Source organism: Amblyomma mixtum, chromosome 6 (genome assembly GCF_055824585.1).
Source record: "Amblyomma mixtum isolate Tamu chromosome 6, ASM5582458v1, whole genome shotgun sequence".
NCBI lineage: Eukaryota > Metazoa > Arthropoda > Arachnida > Ixodida > Ixodidae > Amblyomma > Amblyomma mixtum.
Window position 1 is genome coordinate 155,055,627 of NC_143017.1, and position 23,958 is coordinate 155,079,584.

The 23,958-nt window shown below is 47.8% G+C and overlaps 1 protein-coding gene and 1 non-coding gene across 2 annotated transcripts; one reads left to right on the forward strand and one right to left on the reverse strand.

Moving 5' to 3' along the window:
* Positions 1-2,036: 2,036 nt before the first annotated feature.
* LOC149340888 (uncharacterized) lies at positions 2,037-21,506 on the forward strand. The gene is made up of 11 exons (XM_089551198.1): positions 2,037-2,420; positions 4,778-5,144; positions 8,239-8,282; positions 9,011-9,093; positions 10,520-10,678; positions 11,891-11,953; positions 12,841-12,998; positions 14,203-14,282; positions 15,842-16,076; positions 20,100-20,166; positions 21,305-21,506. Exons 1-11 carry the CDS (start codon positions 2,037-2,039, stop codon positions 21,504-21,506), a joined length of 1,842 nt encoding a protein of 613 aa, XP_089407324.1.
* Positions 17,924-17,997, reverse strand: TRNAN-GUU (transfer RNA asparagine (anticodon GUU)). The gene has a single exon. It is a non-coding gene; the product is annotated as a tRNA-Asn (tRNA).
* Positions 21,507-23,958: the final 2,452 nt, after the last annotated feature.

The window sequence follows — 23,958 nt, forward strand, 5'->3', positions numbered from 1 at the left end:
GCTCCGAAAATATGATACGCGCACTCATGAGAAATGGTGCATCCCTCTTTCGAGACAAACTGGCCATGAAATTGTCTCAAACACCTTACCACTGCCTTGCCAAGGAAGGATTAAATTCTTTTTTAGATTTCGGTGGAGGCGAAAATCTAGAGGCCCGTGTACTGTGCGATGTCAGTGCACGTTAAAGAACCCCACGTGGTCGAAATTTCCGGCGTCCCTCATAGCCTGAGTCACCTTTTTCACAAATTTTTTTCAATTTTGACCATTAAATTTTTATTTCACATTTACCTTATAAAGCACCGTTTTATATGATATTCAAAAGCAAAAAAGAGTGAAAAAAGCCATGCTGGCATTTATTATTCACAAAAAACTGCTCAAACATGGCTGTTATGCAAACATTCATACCTGGTGAATGAAGAGCAGGAATTGTAAACTTTTAGGCACAGAGTTAGCCAACTAACCATACTGTGCAACCAACTAGGATCTTGACCATCCGATAATTGAGAAAAAGTTATAGCAAAAATGCGAACGAAAACAAAAAAATGTGTCATTTTTGCCTACATTCCTTGACATAAAACATGATTATATCAAAACTCACCATTCGATTTCATTTATCCTAGTTCATTGCACAGGCTATTAACAAAGGAACGAGCGTGCAAAGTTTCATTGAAAAAGATTTACGCATTTGGAAGTTATCACTGTTTTCGCAACACGAAAGTGCGAGAAATAAAGTTTTGAGAAAAACAAGATTAAAGTTTTTCAATCCTTGTAGAAACAAGATAATCATGCCCTAGGAAGTTAAAATCCTCCAGGTTCATAGCTAGGGGCCTCCTTAGCTGACACGATTTCTCTTTTGGCATTTGTTGCTGCCCGTATTTTCTTGCGGAGATGTTTTGCCTCGCCCGTTGATTGACGCTGGGCCTTCATCACACAGTATTGGTCACTGGTGCAACATGCTACGAGAGTGTGGTGGCCAGATTCGATACCTGCTGCCCTCAAAATATCTGCTGTACTTCTGCTGCCATCATTGAAGGACGAATCCGGTAGCATTCAAAGCGATAGCGTGAAGTGCGCGCAAAGTAAACAACTGATACGCTTGTAGCGTCTTGCATCCCCCTTGCGGAAATGTAAAGCAATACTTTAAAAAAAAAGGAAGCCTTACAAATTGCCTTTGAATAATCTTTTACATATCAGACTAAAACAAACAGAAAATTTTCAATATACGCCACTGATTATCGCTGAGTTATCATTCTCTGTTACCAAACCACATCAGTTTCGGTTTCAGAACTGTTCACCACCTGTTCGAAAGTTGGCTATAACTTTTGAACAAAATAAGATACGAACATGATTCTTGCTGCAAAATATTTTTGAATGTCTGGGGATTCCCGAAATATAAAAAAATGTCATTTTTATCAAAAAAAACGATCGAACCAAACCAGACGCCGGAATTTACATGCAAGCATTGATACCATCGCAGTTCATCTCTCTTTTGAAAACAAATATCGTTTAAACTACCCTAGAACCCTTGAACCCTGTTGTTTTGTGTTTTTTTTTCGCAAGGGGGTCTATTCCATCGGTTCACGAGCATAGAAAGGGGGCCAGGGTCCACTCAAACTGCGAAATAGCGGCTTTGGCCTTGGCCCCTTCCTTCCTCTTGCAAATGGACCCAAATAAATGAAATGAAACGAAATGAAAATCAATGAGTTTTTGATGTTTTAATCATAAATTTCTAGCTGAGGGAGGTCAGCCTCCCTTCCATGTCCGCACTCCCCCCCTTTAAATTCGCCTGAGCTTCCACAGTTATAACTGCTACTATAGTGCCTAGAATATACTGCCACTATACTGCTACACAGTTTGGGAGGCAGTAGAGGAAGATAAAGACGTCAAAGCAACCACGCGCTACTCCCCACGCGCTGCTCTTGCCACGAGCGTCGCAGCTGCTTCGGGACGTTCCATTTCGTTCAGGCTCGGCTAACCTACATCCAGTCATTCTTAAAAAGTTGTTCCCTTTTCGGCCCGTTGCATTCCTGGGCAAGATGGGCTCTGCCGCAGCAGCATTCGCTGTGCTTTTCCTGCTGGCGAACGCGAGCCACCTCAGCAGTGCCGCCAGGCTGCTTCCTCGGCAAGCGGGCCTGGCTCCACCGGAGGCCATGACACAGCCCTCAGATTTCGAAGGGAACGTCAGCTACCGGTCACCGGAGCACCAGAGACCTAAACCGGATCACGATCTCCACGCGTTCGTAGGCGGCAACGCCAGCGGCCGTATGATCCCGCTGACAGGACTTCGGCAGGCCAAAAGCAGTAGGGCCGTCCTTCGCGGAGGCAGCCTTTCCGCGGACGGCGTCGCTGTTCGAGCAGCGGGACGAGCAGCCAAGAGGGACGCTCCGGGATTTGTGCGGCAATTCATTCACGCGCACCAGGTACGAGCCCTTCTTGGTCTGCGCTAGAGGTCCCCGTTACTGGATGTACGATGTTGTGAACGTCTTGCAGCAGCTCGCATTTGTTAGTTTAGACACGATGATAATGATTATGGCCGACGCGGGACAGTTCACGATTCGCAACAAATTCGATGGCTTGATAGCTGAATATGCAATAAGAAAAGGACGAGACTACTGTGCCGGCAGCCGGCAAAATAGGCCGCAGGGAACTTCGTCGGCAGTTTCACCCTATTGGCTGATCTCGGTCACATTACAGCATACAGCCAATGATACGACACTGCGGACACTATCTTTTTCCACCTGGTTTGCCGGCACAGACTACCCTGCACAAAACCTGCCGGCAGCCGGCGATCAAAACTAACCCAAAAAATCTCAGAATGCTGTCTATTGGCGACACACTCTCAGCGAGACTAATGTTGATTTGTTCCGTTTTCGTTTTCCATTTATAGAAACTTAATCAGAATTATTCCTTCTCAAAGGGGAGGGGGGGGGGGGGTTGCTGTGCACGTCATGTGACTACAGGGAACCAATAAGATGACACTGTCCGCATTCTGCTTTTCGGGAGATTCTGCCGGCTGCCGGCAATAATTACTAAGTAATGACAAATTACTAATTAGTGGATAATCACTAATTAATGACTAATACTAATTAACTACTAATTAATGACGCTTAAGCTTCGCCTTTAGGAGTGGAACGCGACAGCGTGTTGTAGCGCTGCCAGGGATTCCACGGACCACCACCACCCGTTTGGCGCGATGCCTTGCCCTTTGAACGCAGCACTTTTTGAGGAAAAGAAATGGCGCAGTAATTCTCTGTCATCTCGGTGGACACCTGAACCGCACCGCACAGGAAGGGAGGAAGTGGGAGTGAAAGGAGAAAGAGGGGCCGTAATGAAGAAAATGAAAAATTCAGGGGGGCGCTTTGTTGACCTGAAGTGCGGCGAGTCGGAAGCCTTAAGCGCGGTGGTGCTGCTTGTGTCACTGATGTGTGGTTAAAATGTTAAGCTTCGCCTCTAAGAGTGGAACGCGACAGCGTCTTGCAACGCTGCCATGGAGTCCACAGAACGCCATCGCCCGTTCGGCTCTACGCCTTGCTCGTCCGTAAATTGGTTTTTGAGGAAAGGAAATGTATCTGTCTCGCATATCTCGGTGTACACCTGAACCTCGGCGTAACGGGAAGGGAGGAAGATGGGAGTAAACGAAGACATCGTATTTACTAGACGCGCCTTTGTTCATTCTAAACCATCGAGCTGGCATGGCGGAGTGGTAGCGTGCTCGTCTCGCGCACGCTACCACTCAGCGTGCTCGTCTCGCGCACCCGCCGCGGTGGCTCAGTGGTTATGGCGCCCGTCTACCGAGCCGGAATACCCGGGTTCGAACCCGACCGCGGCGGCCGCGTTTCGATGGAGGCAAAACGCAAGAGGCGCCCGTGTGCTGTGCGATGTCAGTGCACGTTAAAGATCCCCAGGTGGTCGAAATTATTCCGGAGACCTCCACTGCGGCACCTCTTTCTCTCTTTCTTCTTTCACTCCCACCTTCCTCCCTTCCCTTACGGCGCGGTTCAGGTGTCCGCGTAGATATGTGAGACAGTTACTGCGCCATTTCCTTTCCTCAAAAACCAATTTACATTTACGTCTCGCGCTCCGGAGGCCTTGGTTCGATTCCCCAACTCGATCAATTTCCTACTCGGTTTCATTTATTTATCTGGTCTGACTAGAAAGGTTAATTAGGCTACTTGGTCAATTAAGCAATTAACTAACCTCAGTCGCACTTACTTGGAGCATCACTATACTATCCCTTTAATTGGTTGCATGGTTACTAGCCAAAGTACAATTGGCCCGTTTGAAATTCGCGCACTCTGACGTTACGGCCATTTCGACCAATTGAAAAGCGTGAAATTTCTGTCGACAACTCCTGCATACGACGAGGAGGCATTAAAGACTTCCGCCTTAAAATTGCATTTGAGGAAAGGAAATTACGCAGTATTTGTCTCACATATCTCGGTAGGCACCCGTCAAAAGCGTGATACCTCTGCTGACAAGCTTCTGCTGACAACCTTCTGCCGACAACGATGAGGCATTAAAGGATTCCGCCTTAATATAGCCACTTCCATGCTAAAAATAACACATACCGCGTCAATAAGTCATCGCACCTGAAAGAACTAGCGCCCGCCTCGCATATACGAAAGTCCGGACATACTAGAAGTCTACTTAAATTCTCCTTGGTGTTGTAGTGTGGGACACTCGCCCTTGTTTTTTACAAGGGGCACAGCCGACTTTACCACATTCACATGTTCGCCAGTGCTGTTTTCTCACGTCATATCGCACGACATAATTCCAGCTTCTCATCTACGTCGTGTTCTCGTTGGTGCTGGCGGGCTTGATACTCGTGTTCACGCTAGTGACCGTGTACGGCGACCGGCGGCGATCGAGCTGGGCGGAAGACGAGTCTTGGAGGCGGTTCAGCGAGTCGTACCCGCTGCTCGACCGTCAACCGCTCCTGGCAGCAGAGGACTCTGGGACCCTGGAGAAGCACGGCGGTGATAGCGACGATGAGGCCGAGCAGGTGGCTGCTGCCTTGTCCGATGACGAAGTGGATACTGAGACCCCCCGGAAGGAACTCAATGAACGTAGACTTCATTCGGTGCTTGGCACTCCGTCTGAGGTCAGCGAAGGACCGTGGTCAACTGGCTGGTCGCTTCCGGACGGTACGAGTGCGCGCATTTTTAGTGTTTATAAGCGCCCTTATAGAAATGGTCTATAGAAAGTCTATGGACTTCTTGTAGACTCTATTGCCTTCCTATAGATATTTCTTTTTGCCTATTCATAGTTTACAGACTGTCTATAAAAAAAGTGTACTAAAAGAGCACGGGAATAAATCTATAGATAGTCTATAGATTGTCTATAGCACTCGTATTTCCTATAGACTGTTCCCTAATATTTATGAGAGCCTTTAGACTTTATAGACATAAGTCTCTGGGCAGTCTATAAACTGCCTAAAAATGTTTTTGTAAGGGCGATGCCTGTACGAAGTGCAGAAGCATTCTGAATGCTTTGCTCCTTGTGGCTTGATTTACTTTAAATTTGTAGTAAAACGGCACGGTTAACCAAGGGGAAGTTTTCTCTCAGGCAGAGGATGTGAAACGTTTCGGACCGTATTCTGTAAGCAATCTCTCCACGAATCATTCATTCGTGCTCTTGGCAATAGGCAACCCCGCTCTCGATGCCGAAATCGGCAACCTGCATTGCTTGTTGAGTTGTCACAAGTCACAACTACGTCACAAGCCGCAGCTATGAATGAAATAAAGGCGGAATAATGGATCTTGAAGAGAATTGTTTTAGTGGTGTGTGAATAGTGAAAGTTTTCGAAAAGCGAATCTAATAATCTCCTTTTTTGTTCGTCGAACGAATCAAATGCAGCATGTTCAAAGTTATTCATAATGAATCAAATATGTTTTCAAGTTTTCGAATACTCTCCGCATCATTGCCATGAAGTTTCAGTTTCAATAGCATAGCCCATTCCTACTCTGCACGGCATGCTGCCGCGATTGGCCTGCGCCGGATGTAAGGTTCAGTGTAACGACGTGGCCCATTCATGTTGCATCATCCATAACTTGTACATGGCCTCTAAGATCAGGCGACTCAACATGACTGAGTCAGGCTTAGGAAGCCGAGCATTCATGCCCTACCTAGGAGGCAATGGCTCATACGTGCTTCTCACCACTCTCATCTACTGAAATATGTGGCTATACTTTATTTGCTGTCAGTAGCAGAAGGTAATCTTCTTATACGTAGGACCTAACGACCATAGAGTTATTATATTGCCTTCGTTTTGCGTATCTCCTAGTGAGATAAGTGACACATCTTTTGACGCCTACTGCTTTAACTGAATCAGTTATGACGCCGCAGCCCAGCGATGCCGCTAACGTTTCGATGTTTCGATCGATAATTCGTCTTTTTCGAATATTCGCGCAAAAGAGCGAACATATTTGTCAATATATTCGATTCGTATCCGATTGGATTCCCTCGCTACAATATTTATTATTATTTATTTACAGAAGACTGCTGGCTTTATTGCAAAGCCTTAAGCAGGAGTGGGTGTAAAATACACTTTGACAAAAAGAAAAACCTCCTTGAGGCACACGCAACTCAGCACACAATACCGAAAAAAATGAACGACGAAAAGAAACAACATTACACAATATTAGACGAATCTCGCGTCAAAATGAGCACTGGGGGAAAGAAAAAAAGGAAATGTTGAATGCTGCAAAATTGTTACAAATTCCTAAGCGACGCCGTAAACGACTCCACAGTAGAAGCCTCTACAATATTCGCTTTGAGGACATTCCATTCCCGCACAGTACGGGGGAAGAAAGAATTCTTGTATGTTTCAGTGTGGCATGAGTATTCCTTCACTTTTAAAGAATGGTAGGATCGTGTCGAACGACCCGGGACGAGCTCAATGTACTTGCTGCTGTTAATTCCTAATTTGTTGTGAACAATCATGAACATATATTTAAGCCTCTCGCGGTATCTCCTGAGCTGCAAAGACTCCAAATTTGCTTTCTCAAGTAGCATGGTAGGGGACGTCTGCCAGCTGTATGACTTACAAATAAATCGCACTGACTTTCTTTGAATACTTTCGAGTGTTTTAATGTTTTCTTTTGTATAAGGGTCCCACACAACAGAGGCGTATTCTAAAACAGGTCGGATAAAAGTTTTGTAAGCTAGTAACCTAATTTCCGGCGTGGAGTACCGGAGAGATCTTCTTAAAAAGCCAAGTTTTTTCATAGCTTTATTTTTAATATTAGAAATGTGTTTGTTCCACCGTAGGTCAGAGCTAATCGTTAATCCCAAGTACTTGTAGCTGTCCACGGTAGACAGGGGATGGTTATTAATAGTATAGGCAAAACTTAATGGCTGCTTCTTCCGCGTGATAGGCATTGAAAAGGGCATATTCGTATTAATTTAGTAGAAAAGCTGCGCTGTTTTTATTTCATTCGGGTCTGAGAAAGTGCTGTTCGCACAACCCTAAAATCTTCGCAAAACGCGACCTTCGGTGAAGTTCTATCTGTCATTACTTGCCACGGTTTTCTTAGTGCGTCATCGAACATGCTGATTTTAAACAATGCTAGTCATAGCGAAGGCGCTCAGTCACATGCACTAGGTCCCTATAAAAGTTTGTCGTTATTGCCTTTCGCGAAATGGATGGTGTCGTTGCGGTCGGCTTTTTCGTGATATCGCTGCTCACTGAAAAAAAGCAGCGAGGCCTTCGTAGGCGCAGAGATTCGAGCTGTTTCAAACGGGGCCGTTTTTTTTATTATTATCACAGTGAACGAGACGTGCAAGGAACAGCCCTAGCATAATTCTGTTAGCTTAAAGTGTACCCAGCGAGACGCGGCGTCTCTTTCCACTTGTTTTTTGGCGCTGCCCAACGCCCTGAATGACTTGGCCTGCTTGGAGCGTTAACTCTCGTATAACTAGTAGTGCTGAGAACGTGGCTTCACGCGGTCATTCACTTTCGTAGCATTATTTGCCGCACGTTGAAGATGTGCAGTATTCAAGTCCTCAACTGTCTTCATCATTCAGTTTACACAAGCAAGAGGAGTATATTTCTGGGGGATCTAAATCTGAAGTGGTTGTGCGGTTCTGTGTAGCCTTTTAACAGAGCAGCTCATACCATGCGTTGTTGTGCCAAAGAGCCTGGCGTGACCGTAACGAAGGAAATATGCGGTTGGGCAGTAGAGTTTCTAGGTGGGTTAAAAGTTATCCATTGCTCTCTTTTTGTCATTGTCTTTCCAGACCCGGACCTTTTCGTCACCGAGACCAAACAAGCTGTCAAGCGGGTAAGTGCAACAATGTTTAAGCAATGCATTCAAAGGGCATCGAACGTATGCCTCTCACTGCACGGATGGTGTTGTAGCGGGACATACGAGGAAGGGAAGAATCAATAAATTACCAGACTCGAGCCCGTGTAAGCGTAGTACTCGCTGCTGGCTTAGTGCGCTCAACCGCAGGTTCATGAGGAGTTCTGACTGAATAAGGTGATATTTATACTATGAAAGTGCGTCATTTTGTAGAGGTCATAATACGGAGCTTCGAGCGGTATTGCTTTGCTAGAAACAGAAAATTGCGTGTACATTATACCACGTATTTGTATTCGATATGCCTCCCCACTATCGCCATGCCCAGCTGCATAGCGGCGACACCTGTGCGTAAGGGTGGCGCCTGTGCAGTTCTATTAAAGCCTTTTTTTAATGATGAGTTGCACAAGAACCTTCAAAAATGTTTTTTTCGATCAAAGTTCATTGTTGTTCGCTGTCTTTCCAGCCACTTCTGTGAGACATACGGAATCCTATTTTGTTCAGCGACACTGTAGCATGACAAACTGTTTTCATCGTCTACTTTTCATCCCAGTTTTACCGTCTATCACGACACTAACGTTCACTATATGAAAACTGTGCAGCCATGGCTTTTTTTTTCTGAAAACCGTCGGTACAAGCTGGAAGAAACGTGGAATTGTTTTTTTTTTTACTTTTTTCACTTATGTAATTCGCATTTTCCGTGCTGGCAGCCCATCGAGGTGTTCCCGGGTCGGCTGCTGGGCCTGTGCAACCAGTGCGCCCCGCTCACCTTCCTCGCCTTCCTGCCCAACGGGTGAGCTGCATTTGAAATGTATTGTGTGGAAGTAGTTGGTAAAATTCGAACGTTGTGGGGAGTTTTGGTTGCTTTCAGTAAGCCTCCCGTGGCAGGTAACCGGAGAACTGAAACTAAAAGGTCGCTGCTGGCGATATAATGTGGCACCTATAGACGTACCGAATGTTTCAATGAATACTTTCAGTTGTGTTTAAAATTTTGATTGATGTGCACGGTGGTGCATTCAAGATACCTATGGAAACAATGGCGGATGCAGGCAATCGGGTGAGAAGCTTCAACAAGGGTTAACAGTTGTTTTTTAACTATATTTTGGCGCGTGGGCGCCTAATTTTCATAATGAGCAATTTGCAGCTCAAAATTGGTGATAATAATATCAGTTTCTAAATTTTAAAAGATGTGATTCTCCTTGTGGTGCACCGCTGCGGAGTTTTGGCTTTCTGCGCTCGTTAAACCAAAGCATCGAGTCCCAAGAGCGCGCGCAGCCATACCGATGGAAACATTTCAGTCACCGATGACATCATAAACCTAACTCCCCTGCAAGACAAAAGCCCCTCCCACTAACCTCCAATTAACCCAGTCCATTGGCAGCCATCTCATCCCCGCAAGTTCATGATCTGATCCGTCGACCTGTCTCCTGACACCCCGTTCTACGTATGCCTTCTTTGGAAATCCGCTTCGTTACCTTAAAGGACTATCGGTTATCTTGCCGTCATATCACATGCCCCGCCCAAGCCCATTTCCTCTTCTTGATCTCATCTAGGACATAATTAACGCCCGATTGTTCAGGATCCCTTCCCTTTTGCTGTGTCAACTTTCATCATCATCATCAGCCTGACTACGCCCACTGCAGCGCTAAGGCCTCTCCCATGTCTCTCCAATTAACCCTGTCCTTCGCCAGCTGCGGCCACCATATCCCCGCAAACTTCTTGATCTCATCCACCCACCTAACTGCCAAAGCGTACGGTCCGTCGTGGTGTCTGAGGGGGCTTTGACATTCGGCTGCAACAACCGAGGTACATTGAACGCCCGCATTCGATGCGATGTCAGACCGCTTTAATGATCCCCGAGGTGGTCGAGGTTACTCCAGAGCATTCCACTGTCCCGTCCTTTATAGCCCAAGTGAAATTTTGGGATGTCATTAATCCTTACGAAGCACTCTAACAAAGACATGCGCCATAACAAAAGCGTGCAACAACGCAACCCGGGCCAACGAAAAGTAAAAGAATACTATCGTTTCAGTCCTGCCGTAAAGGAACCCTTTCGTCTTTATTTTTGGCTTGCTTGAGAGCTAAAAGATAGCTACTAAAAGGCTGGCACTTAATTATTCTTGTTGTGACCGCCATCATTCCGGTTTTTATGGTTACACATTGTTCAGTTTCGTGTGGGAGGAATGTATGCAAAACCGATCCCCTGCCCGGCAACGCAGGAGCCAGGAGCGTTCCAAGTGGCTCGCCCACGGTCGCCACAGCGAGGTCTTTCAAGTGGCCTCCCTGGTGAGGAGGACCGTGCTCAAGATCATGCCCATCATCGGGGAGTTCTCCGAGCACCAAGTGGACGCCATCGCCGCCGCCATCGAGGGTTGCTTGTGAGCGGGCAGTTAACTTAACCTCAAATATCCAGCCTACATTCTAAAAGCAGAAACTGTGCAGTGCAGGATATAACTAAAGCTCTTTGAAGAAAATAACCTGGTTGCTCAAGGCATATCAGAGTGGCCCTTGCTTTGAGCCCGGCGGCATTTTACTTCGTATATTGAAATATTTGAACACATTTCTACGGATACTACTGCACCTTAAAAAACGCATTTATGACATGTGGAAGTTTTGAAATCCGCCAGAATTATTCCTGATGAGTGCGTAAAAATGAGTTTAGCATCAACTCATTCCCTGAAGTTCTGTACACCATGTATGCATATAAATGGAGCTTTAGAAGTGCAATGACAGATGCCGTTTTGTGGAATTTTTTTCTTCCCCGGTTGTTTTCTCGCGCCCTCCTTGCATGCTTGTCTGTATTAAATCTTCGCACTTATGGGAAAGTGACAAAGTGATTCCACTGAGTCACATTATTCCTGAGGGCACTAGACTTGGGGAGCACATAGCGGATTCAAACGATTGTTTGGTACACACATCGTACGTTTAATTGCTGCGCTTGGCTGGTTAGTCCGCGCACATGTTCAGGATTTCACTACGCGCTCATATCTGAATGCTCCGTGCTCTCGCACCATACTCGTGCTCTGCCTGATTGAGTGCCCAAGTTGCTCAACCGCTGCAAACCTTTATGTTCGCTAGTTTAGACAGAAGCTTGGTTGTTAGTGGGCAGTTCATATTGGTCCTATAAGGCATTAAATGAACTAGCAGCTTCGGGAAGGAAGAAAGTGTACAGTACACTCTGGTTTGGATAGTCATATAGTTTGCATCACAGGTAACTCAAGTTATCCGGCGGAATTCTGTTCGAGTGTAATCCAAGGAGGTGCACTAGGGATTATTCTTTTTTTGAAACTTCCATTGTGCGTCGATTGAGAATAATGGCTGAATTCAGCGGGAAGAGCCTCTGAGTGTTCAATATATCGCGCTGAGCCGAAAGAATCAAACTGCCGTTAAAAGCAAATATGCGCTTGAGCAATTGCTTGTTGTCTTATCATGCCTTAGCGCTCTACACTGACAGCGCTGCTTATCGAAATCGTTATTGGTTATTTCTTGCAGCGAGTGCTGAATTCTTGCAAAGCTGGGCCTCCGCTACTGATATGGCTGACCGGATAATCTTCACCCCAAACTCTTGACATAACTTCTTTATTTTTCAGCCAGCTGAACTCGCTGAGGCACGGGACCCGCTACAGGACCGCCAACTTCATCGAGGTCGAACGGTTAGAGAGCCTTCCTCGTTTTCTAGTTGCGCCTCGTTGCTTATCCCCAGTATTAGCAAGTGCCAAGAAAAAGCTTGCAACTATTTCTTTTACTGCTTTTCCTAGGCTCTGGCTACCCTAGCATCATGCTTTGACTGGCTCGCTTTCAAGGCTTTTGATAAGTATAGGAACCATCGGACCAGCAGCCAGTGCAGTGGCAAGGGGGTGTCCGGCAAGAGACTAGTTTCGTGGACTGTTTTGTTGCGGTAGTTGTTGTGACTGAAAGGAGGATGAAAAGGAAATTGCATGGGTCTGCCAACTGGCTCGACCTGAGCCACCACCGCTGCACGCGCTCCAATACATGCAGCATCCGCAAGAGTTGTGACATTGAGGATCGGCACAAATAGCAAAACAAAAACTGGACTGTTTAAAAATGTGCTGTGTGTGGCTGCCGGTCTCCGCATAGACACGAGGCAACCGATGGCAATCTCATCTAGTACTGTAATCAGCTATCACACTGCAATCAATGTGATTTTTTCTGTCAGTGTCTACCCTTGATTATGTATATGCTGCTCCTTCCTTTTTTTTCAAGTTGCCATTAAACTTTCGCGTTGGTAGTGTGGTCCTAACCATGTTGCTCATCCTTATTGTCTCTTCCTAACCTGTATTTAATCGTCACTGTGGAACTCACGCTTTCAAGTTCTTCTACTGGTCAGGCTACTAGCCCGAACACAATCTGTTCCCGGTTAGTGTCAGCCTCAGCCAATGGCTGCTATCAATGTCCACGTTAAGTAGCGCTCTCGCTCAGGCTCTTTTTCTAATCTGCTTCTCCGCTCTCCTCCACCAACCTCTGACCGCCTTCTGTATCCTGCCGTGCCATGCTGCAGCGCTTGTGCTTGCTCGTGCAGGATCGCGTGCGTGTTCGACCAGTTCCCGGAGTGGTTGCTGCGCAGCGACTGTGGCCTCGGATCCAGGGAGTCCCTGGCCAAGAGCCTTGCCTCCGAGATGGCCGATGCGGGCAGCCCAGAAGCCTCCGATTTGCTCGCGGCCTTCCGCCGATGGAAGGGTACGCCTCTCACTCGTGTCATCCACGCCGTCTATCTCGCGAGCATGGCTTCTCGCTTAGCATGCCAGTCGCATTTCCTCTTTTAGCTAGCATTATCTTGCATTAGCTCGATCTTTCCCGGCAGCTTGGCTGTAGAGAAAGTCAAGAGCAAGACGAAGACGTGCCGAAAAGTGTGTGTTTTGTGCTACCGACATCGTCTGGTCAGGCCGCCGCTGTGGCTCGGTGGTTATGGCGCTCGGCTGCTGACGGGTTAGATCCCGGCCGCGGCGCTCGAATTTCGTTGAAGGTGAAATTATAGAGGCCCGTGTACTGTGCGATGTCAGTGCACGTTAAAGAGCCCCAGGTCGTCGAAATTTCCTAAGTCTTTCACTACGGCGTTCCTCATAGCCTGTGTCGATCTGGGACGTTAAAACCCCGTAAACCATAAACCATCATCTGGTCAGTGCAGGCGGGCTCCTGGATGAGTTACAAATGCCAGTAAAGATTAATGAGTTTTCTCGCACCAAATATGCACCGTGGTGTAGAATCTGTACTGTAGAAGGCAACCTGAGTGTTTACTCTTATAGTCCGATACAACTCGAATCTGCAGTGAGAGACACGCAGAATTCCTCCGTGACCAAAGGTAGTCCGCTGTTAAAGCTATTCTTATTACTTACACAAGGAGCAAACCCGCAGAAGAAATTACAAGGTCAAAAATTTTGATGCAAGCGGCTTGACACATATAAGTCAAATATAAAAAAAAAAACTGACTTCATTTGCTGTAGAGGTTGGTCGGCGGAGTAATACCGGATGCCACGTACCGTGACCCATTGCAACCAATTGTTATTTCTTTTTAAGTTTTATCCTACATAACACTTGGGCCTGAGAATAAATTACTTGGTAGGTCGGCACCAGTGTATTGCGTTTATGCATCCTTTACGCTTAGTTTTCGACGCCTCTCGTTAGAAAAATTTTTGTAACTGAGCATTGAAGTGGCAACAGCAACTATTGGCAAGAACGTTTTTGCCACTAATGCTGCTATGAATAACCAGCCAGCCACAGTGAGAAAGACCTGTAGCAGACAGGAATGACAACATTTGTTTTTAGTTTCGTTTGGTCCGTTCGAATTTTTATTGATAGTTTCTAATCAAGCACTCACTATTGCGGCGTCTAGAATTCAAGCAATTGCAATGTTCTCTACGCCTGTTCTTTTATTCCCTTCCAGGTACGAATCAGTGCTGCTTAACTCGGCACTTCATTGTGTTCGAGCAGCACTACGCCGGGAAGCCCCTCACTCGTATCACGGTGAGTGCGATGCTCTGGGGGCGTCCTTTGTAACTATGCGTACTTTCCTAGGAGCCAAATCACTCAACAGCAGTTCTGGACAGTCACCGTACAGAACTTGCCCCTATTGCTTGAATATCTGCACACTTCAGGAGTACGCGGAAACATGCACGATATTCGAAAGTTTCAATCCACGAGGCGTTCGGTTCTGATGCCCTTTAGAAGTATCCGGTGGGTAGAAACTCATCTGGTATGCTACGTGGCCAATAGCCTACGGTGATCACTTAGCACATAATAATCCATTAATATGTTTAAAATAGCCTGGGATGCAAGAGAACGCAGCTCTATCTCTCTCAATGGAATGCAGCTGGCACTGATTCGGAAATCGCATATTTTCAAGCTTTTTGTGAGGCAGCACAGTCGAAAAAAAGGTACAAGAATCATGCCTCAAATAGGGCAGTGTGTTGTCGTCCTGTCGTAACAGCCAATTTTTCTGTAGAATTTCAGTATTTTTCTGTAGTACTGCACTATTTTGCTGTAGAATATTACTGTATTTCCTTCGCTACGACAAGAGAAAGCGCAATACTACAGAAAACTGTCACGAGAAAAATTTCTGCTCTCACTACAAGTTCGTTTCCCAAAATACTAGACAAATTTTGTTGCGATGGCAGGAAACTTCTTATTGTTTCTTTTTTGATCGGCAGGTAGCGTCAACCCACGGCAAGGTATCGCAGTCCATATTTAGTATTGATGCGCGTATGGCCGGCCGCCAGTTTAAGCAGTGTTTTTTAAGATGGCTGCAACGACCGCATTGGTGCTGTAGTACTGATCATGTTAGCTAAATGTGATAGATAGACAGCCGCCAGAACTTCAGCGTGTTTGCCTTTGTTGTTTCTCATTGCCGAGTTGACTGGCTTGACTGCGTTGTTGTACCTATGGCTGCGAGAGTGCCTAAACTCATGTAGGGTGAGCTAACTACCAATGGTGCGAAAGCGAGACAGATACTTAAACATATTGTACCAACGATGGTGCGCAAATAAAAGCTATACTGCACGGGATGCGGGGTTTTGCGTGCGGAAGCTACACATTGGCCATGAAAAAAGCCCTACTAGGGGCGATTCCGGGTAAATTTTGATAACTTTAGGCAGGCACGTGTCCAGGAGGGGACACCGAGGGGACCCGTCCCCCTGCTCCTAAAATCAAGTTTAACTCCCCGCCCTCTCCTGTTTTCTTGGCAGTGCTCAGCCAGCTGTCAGCACCCCCCTCCCCCCTTCCTTCCAGCAGCAAGAAATTATCTTAGGCCCCTCCCGAAAAAAAAAAAAAATCCTGGCTACGTGCCGGACTTGAGGCTCTTTAGCATGCACTGATATTGAGCCGGGCATTGACATTCTCCATTTCGGAAGCTTTGGAATGCTGCCGCCGTGGCCGGGATTCTATCTGGAGATCTTGGCCTTCTCAACCGAATAGCGAAGCGATTGATGCACCGCAACGGGTGAATTATAAACAGGAGTAGCGAAAAGTGGATGCGCATCAGCGTCTACCTGCTGCCTGCTAACGAGTTTCTTGGCTGCCGTGTGCAGCTCCGCAGCGCGGTGCAGGGCCGCAGCCTGTTTCTGCAGGCCTCGTGCAGCGTGGCCGTAGCCGAGCGAGCCCTAGGCTTCCGCCACACGGGCGTGGACTGCGACAAGCTGCTGGTGGCCGTGACCGACGCGGCGAGTCTCGAGTACCGCCTGCCGGGCAGGGCACCGCTGCGCGTGGACTGCGCCGGCCTGAAGGCGCACCTGGCTGGGGCCATGTCGTTCGCCTTCGAGGCAGGTACGGGTCCTCCCCAGTCTCTCCCGTGCCTTTAGGGACGAGCGGGTGCAATTACATATACTCCAGGTTCCTCATATGTGCAGGTGCAAATGTCATTAATGCACAAGCGGAATCGATCAGTCAGTCAGCCAATCAATCAATCAATCAATCAATCAATCAATCAATCAATCAATCAATCAATCAATCAATCAATCAATCAGTATTAGTCAATTAATCAAAAGCCAGGCAGTCTAGCAGCCAACCCTGTGGTCATTCGGGTAGGCCTGTCAGTCTAGGAAGCAAGCAGTGAATCAATACTGGAGGCAGATAACATCAATAAAAAATGGCTGGCGAGTTAGCATTGCTAAACACGAAATATTGTGCAAACGATTGGTGGGCCACTCAAGTTTTGCGGGTGGGACAAGCTCAATTGGGGATGTCCTAGGTCAGTTATGAACGTGGGTCAACTCACTATTCAAATTTTTGGAGGTGGACTAATCCCATCTGCAGGCTAGGTCAAGCCTGTCTTCCACCCGGTCACACGCGGATTCTCCGGCAGTCAAATTCGAACAAGGTCACTTCAAGGTCAAATTTTGTGTGGTCCATGCCATATTTGGGCATGAACCATGTCATGGTGTACCATAATCACATTTCCAACCTTCACGGCCGTTGCCAAATCTCTCCACCGCTGATTTTACAGCCGCCGCAGATTGAGTCACGTGACCCGCCAGGCTTTACTCACCCCACGGCTTTCGCCGAGAATGCTGCTAGAAGTGTTTCCACACTTAAAAAGTGGTTGAAACATTCCCCTATGCTTTCCCTGGTTTCTTAGGCTTTTGGCCTCCTTCATGCGTATATCGTAACGAGCCCCTGATTTCCCTGCCCTTGTCCGCTCAATAGCCTTATGTGTTATAAAGCCTGACCTCACGGCCTAGTGAAAAGAGGCAGGGGATCAGGCGCATTTTTACTTTTTTTTTTGTCATATAGACCAGGAGTGCATTGATTACAGGGGGGACCTTTCAGTGGTCCCTCTCACGGGGCGGCGCATTGGTATATGCATGTGAGTGTCGGGAGGAGGTAGGGGGAGATGGGTAGAGCTACTTGATGAGCTCGAAATGGCTCACGGATATTCGTTCTTTTCTCTTTCCTTCTGGGATTCCGCAGAGAAAAGCATCCATTCTTTTAGATTGGATGTGTGCAGCCTGGGTTAGGCAGCCACACGTACACTGCAAATAAGCTCAGCGTGCATGAACGACTCAGTCCTGGTAGCTGCCCAAGCTTCGCTGTCCAGCTTCAAGCTATGCTCGTTTGTCATTTATTAGAGACCTTTAGCATGCGCCTACTGCCACCGCTACCCCTACCCCTACTGCGTGCCGCCACTGCGCACGCGCAGACAGTCCTGAGGGCGCTAGATGGCACAGGTGTCGGCTGGCTGTGGGACCAATCAGCGCGTGCGTACTGATTACTGACGGCGCGCGGTACACAATAGAGACTTGGTGTGCCCATGCGCAGCGGGCGCCCGGTAAACAGGCATGCGTCTACGCTAATACGCCATCGGTATGCTAAAAACGTCTTATAAGCAGTATCGTTGGCGTTGCGCGTCATGCTAAATGTCTATGTTGTATCGACTCTAAAGAAGCGCAGCTGCATTGTAGCTCGAGGGTCACTTTTGCTGCCGTAGACCGAAAAAAAGATTTCAGTACTGCATTATAATTGAATATCGCATGAAAATAAAATAAATTGATAAAGGGTCTGGGGCGGGTTCTTTCCATAGCGCAACTTTACCTCCTGCCTTTAATTGCTGCACTTCATGCTAGTACGGCTACAAGTTAAAAAAAAAACACAGATATCGGTTAAAAAAAGTACCACGCCCCCGGGAGGGCTCGAACCTCCAACCTTTCGGTTAACAGCCGAACGCGCTAGCCGATTGCGCCACGGAGGCAAGCTGGCTGATAGCAATACACGACATCTCATATAATTTTGATTCTATATATACTGTGAAGTTAAGTATTATTTTACGTTCGACTTGCAGGTCATGGTTAAAAATTAGGCGAAGGCAAGAGGAGTCCGAATTTTTCGTTTCAAAACAATGACAAGGTTAGGAAAGTTTCACCTTAGCTTTTACAGTGACGGAACTCACGCTGTGACCCACTGTGGGCGGTTGTGGTCAGCGCTTACAGATAACATTTCACGTTCACCATCGGCGCTGCGCTCAGAGTCACTAGTGGCCAGTTATTCGGCCTATAAGAGAAGTCTGCCCGTAACCGATGACAAACTCAACAGGGATATGGCATCTATCTGGCACCTGCACGCGAGAGCTTATGGTAACAAGGTTGCCTCGCACACACTGCCGAGGTGAAAATTTCGCTAAAGGCGCTAAGCATTTTGGATTCGGCTGCATCCATGGCGTGAACGAACTTGTGACTGAAGGCGGCAGTTAAATGTCAGCCCGGGGCATCGCGTAGACAGTGGTAATGAGCGCTGAATATTGTCACTGCATCAGGGTCCGTGAGTCGGTGGTTATGCGTATTGAATACAGTGCTGGCAACGCATTACGGGCAGGTGTATCCACAGCTGTCGCGAACATAATAATGCAATAGAATTAGAAGCCGCATGACGGAAAAAAAAACTGCGTGGTTAGTCATAAAATTCGTTGATTGGTCGAGACCATGACGCGTCACAGAGACGTCGCGAAACATGGTCGAGCGCTGATTGGTAGACGAGATGTGTGACGTCAGTAGACCACGTCACATGGCATAGTTGGCAGGTATACTGGCAGGTGACATGGCCGAGCGCTGATTGGTCGCTGGTGTGTGACGTCATGAGGCAACTTTACAGGCCGAGTTTGCAGGTGGGCTGGCAGTTGGCAGGTTTGGTAGGTGCGCTAGTCACGTGACATGGCTGGGTGTGCTCGGCGGCTGTCGCCAGTGGCGCTTAGTTGTGTGCAGACTTGCCTAGAGAGCTCCGCGTATCAGGTTGGAACGGTGCCAGAATCAACGCCGTGTGTCTCCCGTAGTGGAAAATCTCCGCAGTTGGAGAGAGCGACCACACAAGTTTGTCGCTGGAGATAGAGTACCGGCGTCTGCAATGGCTCACGTGCGGCGAGCAGCAATGACGGAGGTGGAGGCCGAATGGGATTTAATACGCTATTGCCTTCTCAACACATAATGTAGTGAAGTGTACTCTAAATTTTTCCTCTGCCTAAGCGACTGCAGCTCTGCGCCTAGTTAGTGCCCCAAAGTATGGCTAAAGTGAACACCGCCATTGTAAAGGAACTTTGTCCGCGTTGCGGAGAAGATTTCCAATTTTCGCAACCCGTCTACATCAGCTGGGGATGTGTGAAAGCGCGTACGTGTTTAAAAGGTTACAGGCTGTAGGCAGAAATCTGTACCAAGAACAATTAGTTTACGGCACCTCGCACCAGCGGAGCGAATGCGGGCGCCCCTGATAACGCTAATAAGGCCGTGTAGTCATCGCAAAGCCATTCGTGATCACGGCTGGAAGCACCAGAACATGACAGCAGATTCAGTGTTACCAAATTAAGGAAAGAAAGAGGCCATGAGCTGAGAGCAGGAGCACACTATGCACAAAACCTGGCTGCAATGTATGTTCTCTAGATTTCAGAATGTTGGCTGCATATTTACGCACAAAGTGATGCCATGACACTTTGGGTTTCTCTGGATGAAAGGTATCACTGTGTCACGGCGCGGGTCTTCTCTCCGCACTCGTAGCAAAGGAAAGGGACGAGGCGTTCCGGCCGGTTATCTTCGGCCTTGCGCATTAAATGCGATACCTATGACAGAGATACCCAAGATTGTCATGGAGGAGTCATGAGGCAGTTTATTTTGTATACGCGCTTCAAAACTGTGAGGGTGCTCTAAGAATGCTTCGCTTTATAGATGTCAATGTCCTATGGAAATTTCACGTTGCAGTGACAAAAAGGGGGAAAAAGGAATATGTGGCAACGCCGAATTGTTAGTACTTTCGATTACGCAGTACATCCGGCCCCAATTTCCTTCTCTACTTCAAATGTGTTCTTTGCAGAGGGCAAAGAAGACGACGACTCTGCGTCTCGGGCCAACGCAACCGACAGCCCTTCTTCAGACTGTAGGTAAGTACCTCTATACGCAGGCCGTAATGGTCTGGCCGCGTGGTTATGGGAGTGGTCTATTGAACGCCATTGGTTTCTGATCATGTCGCTCATTGATGATAAACTTAACTGAAGCCCTAAAATGAGAAGCTAATTGGTATAGCTGCTTTAGGTGAACCTTTTTTGGTGGTCAGCGCTCCGATGGCCCTCAGGAAAGTTTGAGCAGCGTTGACTGGAGGGTACCAGCGACAATGGGGATCTAACCCAAAATCTATACGCATGCGACGCGGATGCTCTGAGCGCTAAGCCACCGGTGCGTGGTTTTGCTGCAAGTGGATTCAATCTCAAAGTGGGAGACAACTGCGCTACTAATTGATTTTGACGAACGGTTTTATTCTATAAGGAAATTGAATGTGCAGGTGACGGCCCCTTTTGCAATTAGTCTGAGGGAGGAACGGTTGCTGCTTGAAGGACTAACGGTTGTGGTAGCCCAGGTAGCACCCAAAGGGCGAAATCTTGCAGCACCGTCTTGCTTTCTTGCGCACCGAACTGCTGTCTTTCTTGTAGTGTGCGCTTTCCTTAGCCCAGCTGCGCGCTTTTTTGCGATCCGCCGTGGACTCTCAGTGGTTGTTACACTCGGGCGTAGAGCGTGAGGACGCGGAATCTGTGCCGTCTGCGGCGGCCGCGTTTTGATCGAAGAAAAATTCAGGAGGTTCTCATGTTCACTGTGTTGCAAGTGCATCAAAAAACCCCAGGTGGTCTAAACTATTCCGGGGCCCTCCACTACGATGCCTCTTTCCCTCTTGCCCCTTTCGCCCCCTTCCTTCATCCTTTGCCGCACACAGGTGTCCACAGGGTGACACATTTACTGCGTGTTTATTTGGCCCTTAACCAATTTAATCCCAATCAATGATTCGGAGTGTAGCTTTGAATCTTGAGAAGTAAAATATCTGTTGTGAAACCAACGACTAGAACTCACGAAGCGCTCCGAACTGAGTATGGCATGGTTTCTTGGCACACTACGGAACAAGTTGCTCTGAATCGACGTTTGAAACACAGGGTCTGCCCCTGCCAAAACAACGAATGAGAGATTGGAATGCTTCGTAAGAGTGTTACAGCACGGTTGCTCACACGCTGCACTGCTTGGCGCGCCACGCAGCGGCTACGGTGCACCGCGCTTCTACGACAACGTGATGTGGCTCGGAGCGGTGCTGGACTGCGTGGCACACAAGCTGCGCTCCGAGGTTCCCGAGCCACGCGCCCGCTCCGAGCGCGCAGTCTTCGAGGAGGTGCTGTCCTGGCAGGCCCGCCTGCAGCAGTGCAACTCCGCAGCCGAGTTCGCCGCCACGCTGGGTCTTTGATCCACTCCCCGGCTGCATATGTTTTCACCGCCCCTATAGTGATCGTATTAAACTTTCCAGCTTTTGTCTATCGCATGCACTGCTACCTGTTTCTTTGTTGTGCCGGGGGAGGGGAGGATGTCGATGTCGAACTGATTAAGCGCCTTGAGAAACAAAAAAAAAATAGCAAAACGCTGAGACACGTATGAACATCGAGTGTTAGTAATATCGAACGAATGTTGCATCATTAGCCATCTATAGGCCATTTCATCTAGGGTGCTGCCATTTTAGCAAGGTGGCGCCGTCTATGTTCTGTTCTTGTCCCTAACGCCACCGGTATGCGCGCGCATTTGTGCTACGCCCGTGGTGCAGGACGGTGGTGCACCAAATTGACGCTTCGGAGCTCTGATTTTTGTGTGTGTGTCTGTGTGTGGGTTAGAAAAGTGCTTGGGTGAGGGAAAAGCTTTTCGACCAAGACTGCCGCCGTTTGTTTGAGTGATGGCCGGAACTTCATCGGATTATAGGTCCGGCGGCACTTCCATTGTCGTTTCGATGATTGACCTAGGTAAGCGAAATTTGTATACGAGTTGTTTTTTTGCTCTAGTGCGCAGCAACGGCCGCACCGCTGGCTACGACGGCAGTCGAAGAAGCGACACAGGCAGCCTCCAAGCTGCTTCTATGTTGTTTGATTGAGTTCGATAGACTACAATTACCAGCCAGCTTAGCAAAGTCACTTCATGAATGTTTACGTCTGCCGCACTTAACTTTGCTTGACTGCGCCTGGTGTGCAGACGCGAACTTTATTGTTCGGCCACTCACGGGGATGAATTCCTTTCTTGAAAGCTGACTCGAATACAATTCACAATTTCAGGCAGGTACTGTGCACTTTTCAGCTTGATACGCGTCATGCCAGATTCAGACGCTCGATACCTGATGCCCTCTCTGCGTTTCAGCGGGTTATCAGTTTGAGATAAATGCTCGCCTACGAACAGATCTAGCGGTAGGTGCGAGAATGTTTACTAAGCCAGATCGCGCAGGCACCGAACGAAAGCACTGTCTACGCTAGTTGACATACCGTATGTCACCGTCGCTTGCTTGGGGGCTTGACCACCGCACGAGCGCGGGCAATGGTCGATGATGATGATGTTCTCGTACTCACTAATCGACGAAAGATAAGTGTTGCGGTCCTAAATAACTGTTGCTCTAAACAAAGTTAGATGAGAGGTTGCATGGGTATTTGCTACGCAGCAGTAGAAATTCGCCACGCCACCTCTACCTCGATTGGGCTTTGGCGAGCAAGCGCGTTTGCGGTCGTCCACGCTACGCGTCTTCACACAAGTTTTGCAGGGTTTGGTACCTTGACGGCTGGTGTAATGGGCACGCTCTTTTGCGTCTGCCAATGCCCGGTTGTTCGCGATAACAACACTGCTTCAACAACGTTGCTTACTCGGCACTGCTGTATTATCGCATATCATTTGCTGTCATATTTAGCATGCAACAAAAATTTTGGAGAGGTCTTTTTTCTGCTTATCTCAACTATCTACTTCCATTGCTCCGATTTTGTGACGTTCATACTTGTCTGCAGGTGACAAGCTGTACAGGCACCCAAGTGTTGTCACTGACTGGAGTGACGACTTAAAAAAGTGGCCGCATGTCCCGATGCCACACGTAATATTTTACTTGTTAGAAAATAAAATCTTTTCTGTTGACGCTAGCTAGCCAAAGACGTCGCCCGTCTTCATCTGACGAAAAGCGATGCATATGGAACAGGTCACAGCCGCACTGACCCTGCGGCTGTTGATGCTGTGCACATGGCTCTGCGGCTAGTTTTTTCCGCTTGCGATAGTAGTTGGTGCATCCAACAACAGCGCAGTAGTATCCTGACGACCTCGGCTCACGATTCATATGCACAGTTAGCGTCAAAACATGTAAAAACTGTTTTCTCGTGCGAAAGACAGCAGGAAACGAACGTCACTCAAAGCGTACTTCGCCGCCCGCGCATACCAGGCGGAGAGGAGGAGGAGGAGAAGCGGCGGCGCGCGCGCGCCGGTTTGAGGCTATTTTCCTCCTCGCACCGAAAACGGTCTATATCCGGTAGAAATGTTTCGTTATATACGGATATCTACTTTCTTTGACGCCAACGTATACAGCGCAAGAAGACAAATCGTTTGGCATCACTTCGAATGTTTTACGTCAATTGGTTTGGCGGTAATGAACGTTTGAAGTTTCAAGGAGTCATGGTTTGGAGAACCAAGGTCGTCGGTACGAATCCCTAATTTCGCTACGCCTTGATTCGACTAAGCATCTTATGCTCCGTAACGCGCTGAATCGTTTGATACCACTCCTAACATTCTACGCCAATTAGGTGGTCCACAATCTGTGTGCCAGTGCTACCACCCACTGGTCCCACTTGAATGGCTTTGTGTTTCATACTGACGAGACCTTGAGTATTAGGGCTAACGCTCTAAAAATA

Bases quoted from the DNA above. Each gene is read 5' to 3' on its own strand.
- LOC149340888 (XM_089551198.1), top strand. From the start codon at position 2,037: ATGGGCTCTGCCGCAGCAGCATTCGCTGTGCTTTTCCTGCTGGCGAAC. The intron at 10,679-11,890 runs GTGAGCGGGCAG...TTTATTTTTCAG, and splicing joins GCCGCCATCGAGGGTTGCTT to CCAGCTGAACTCGCTGAGGC. The intron at 16,077-20,099 runs GTACGGGTCCTC...TGTTCTTTGCAG, and splicing joins GTCGTTCGCCTTCGAGGCAG to AGGGCAAAGAAGACGACGAC.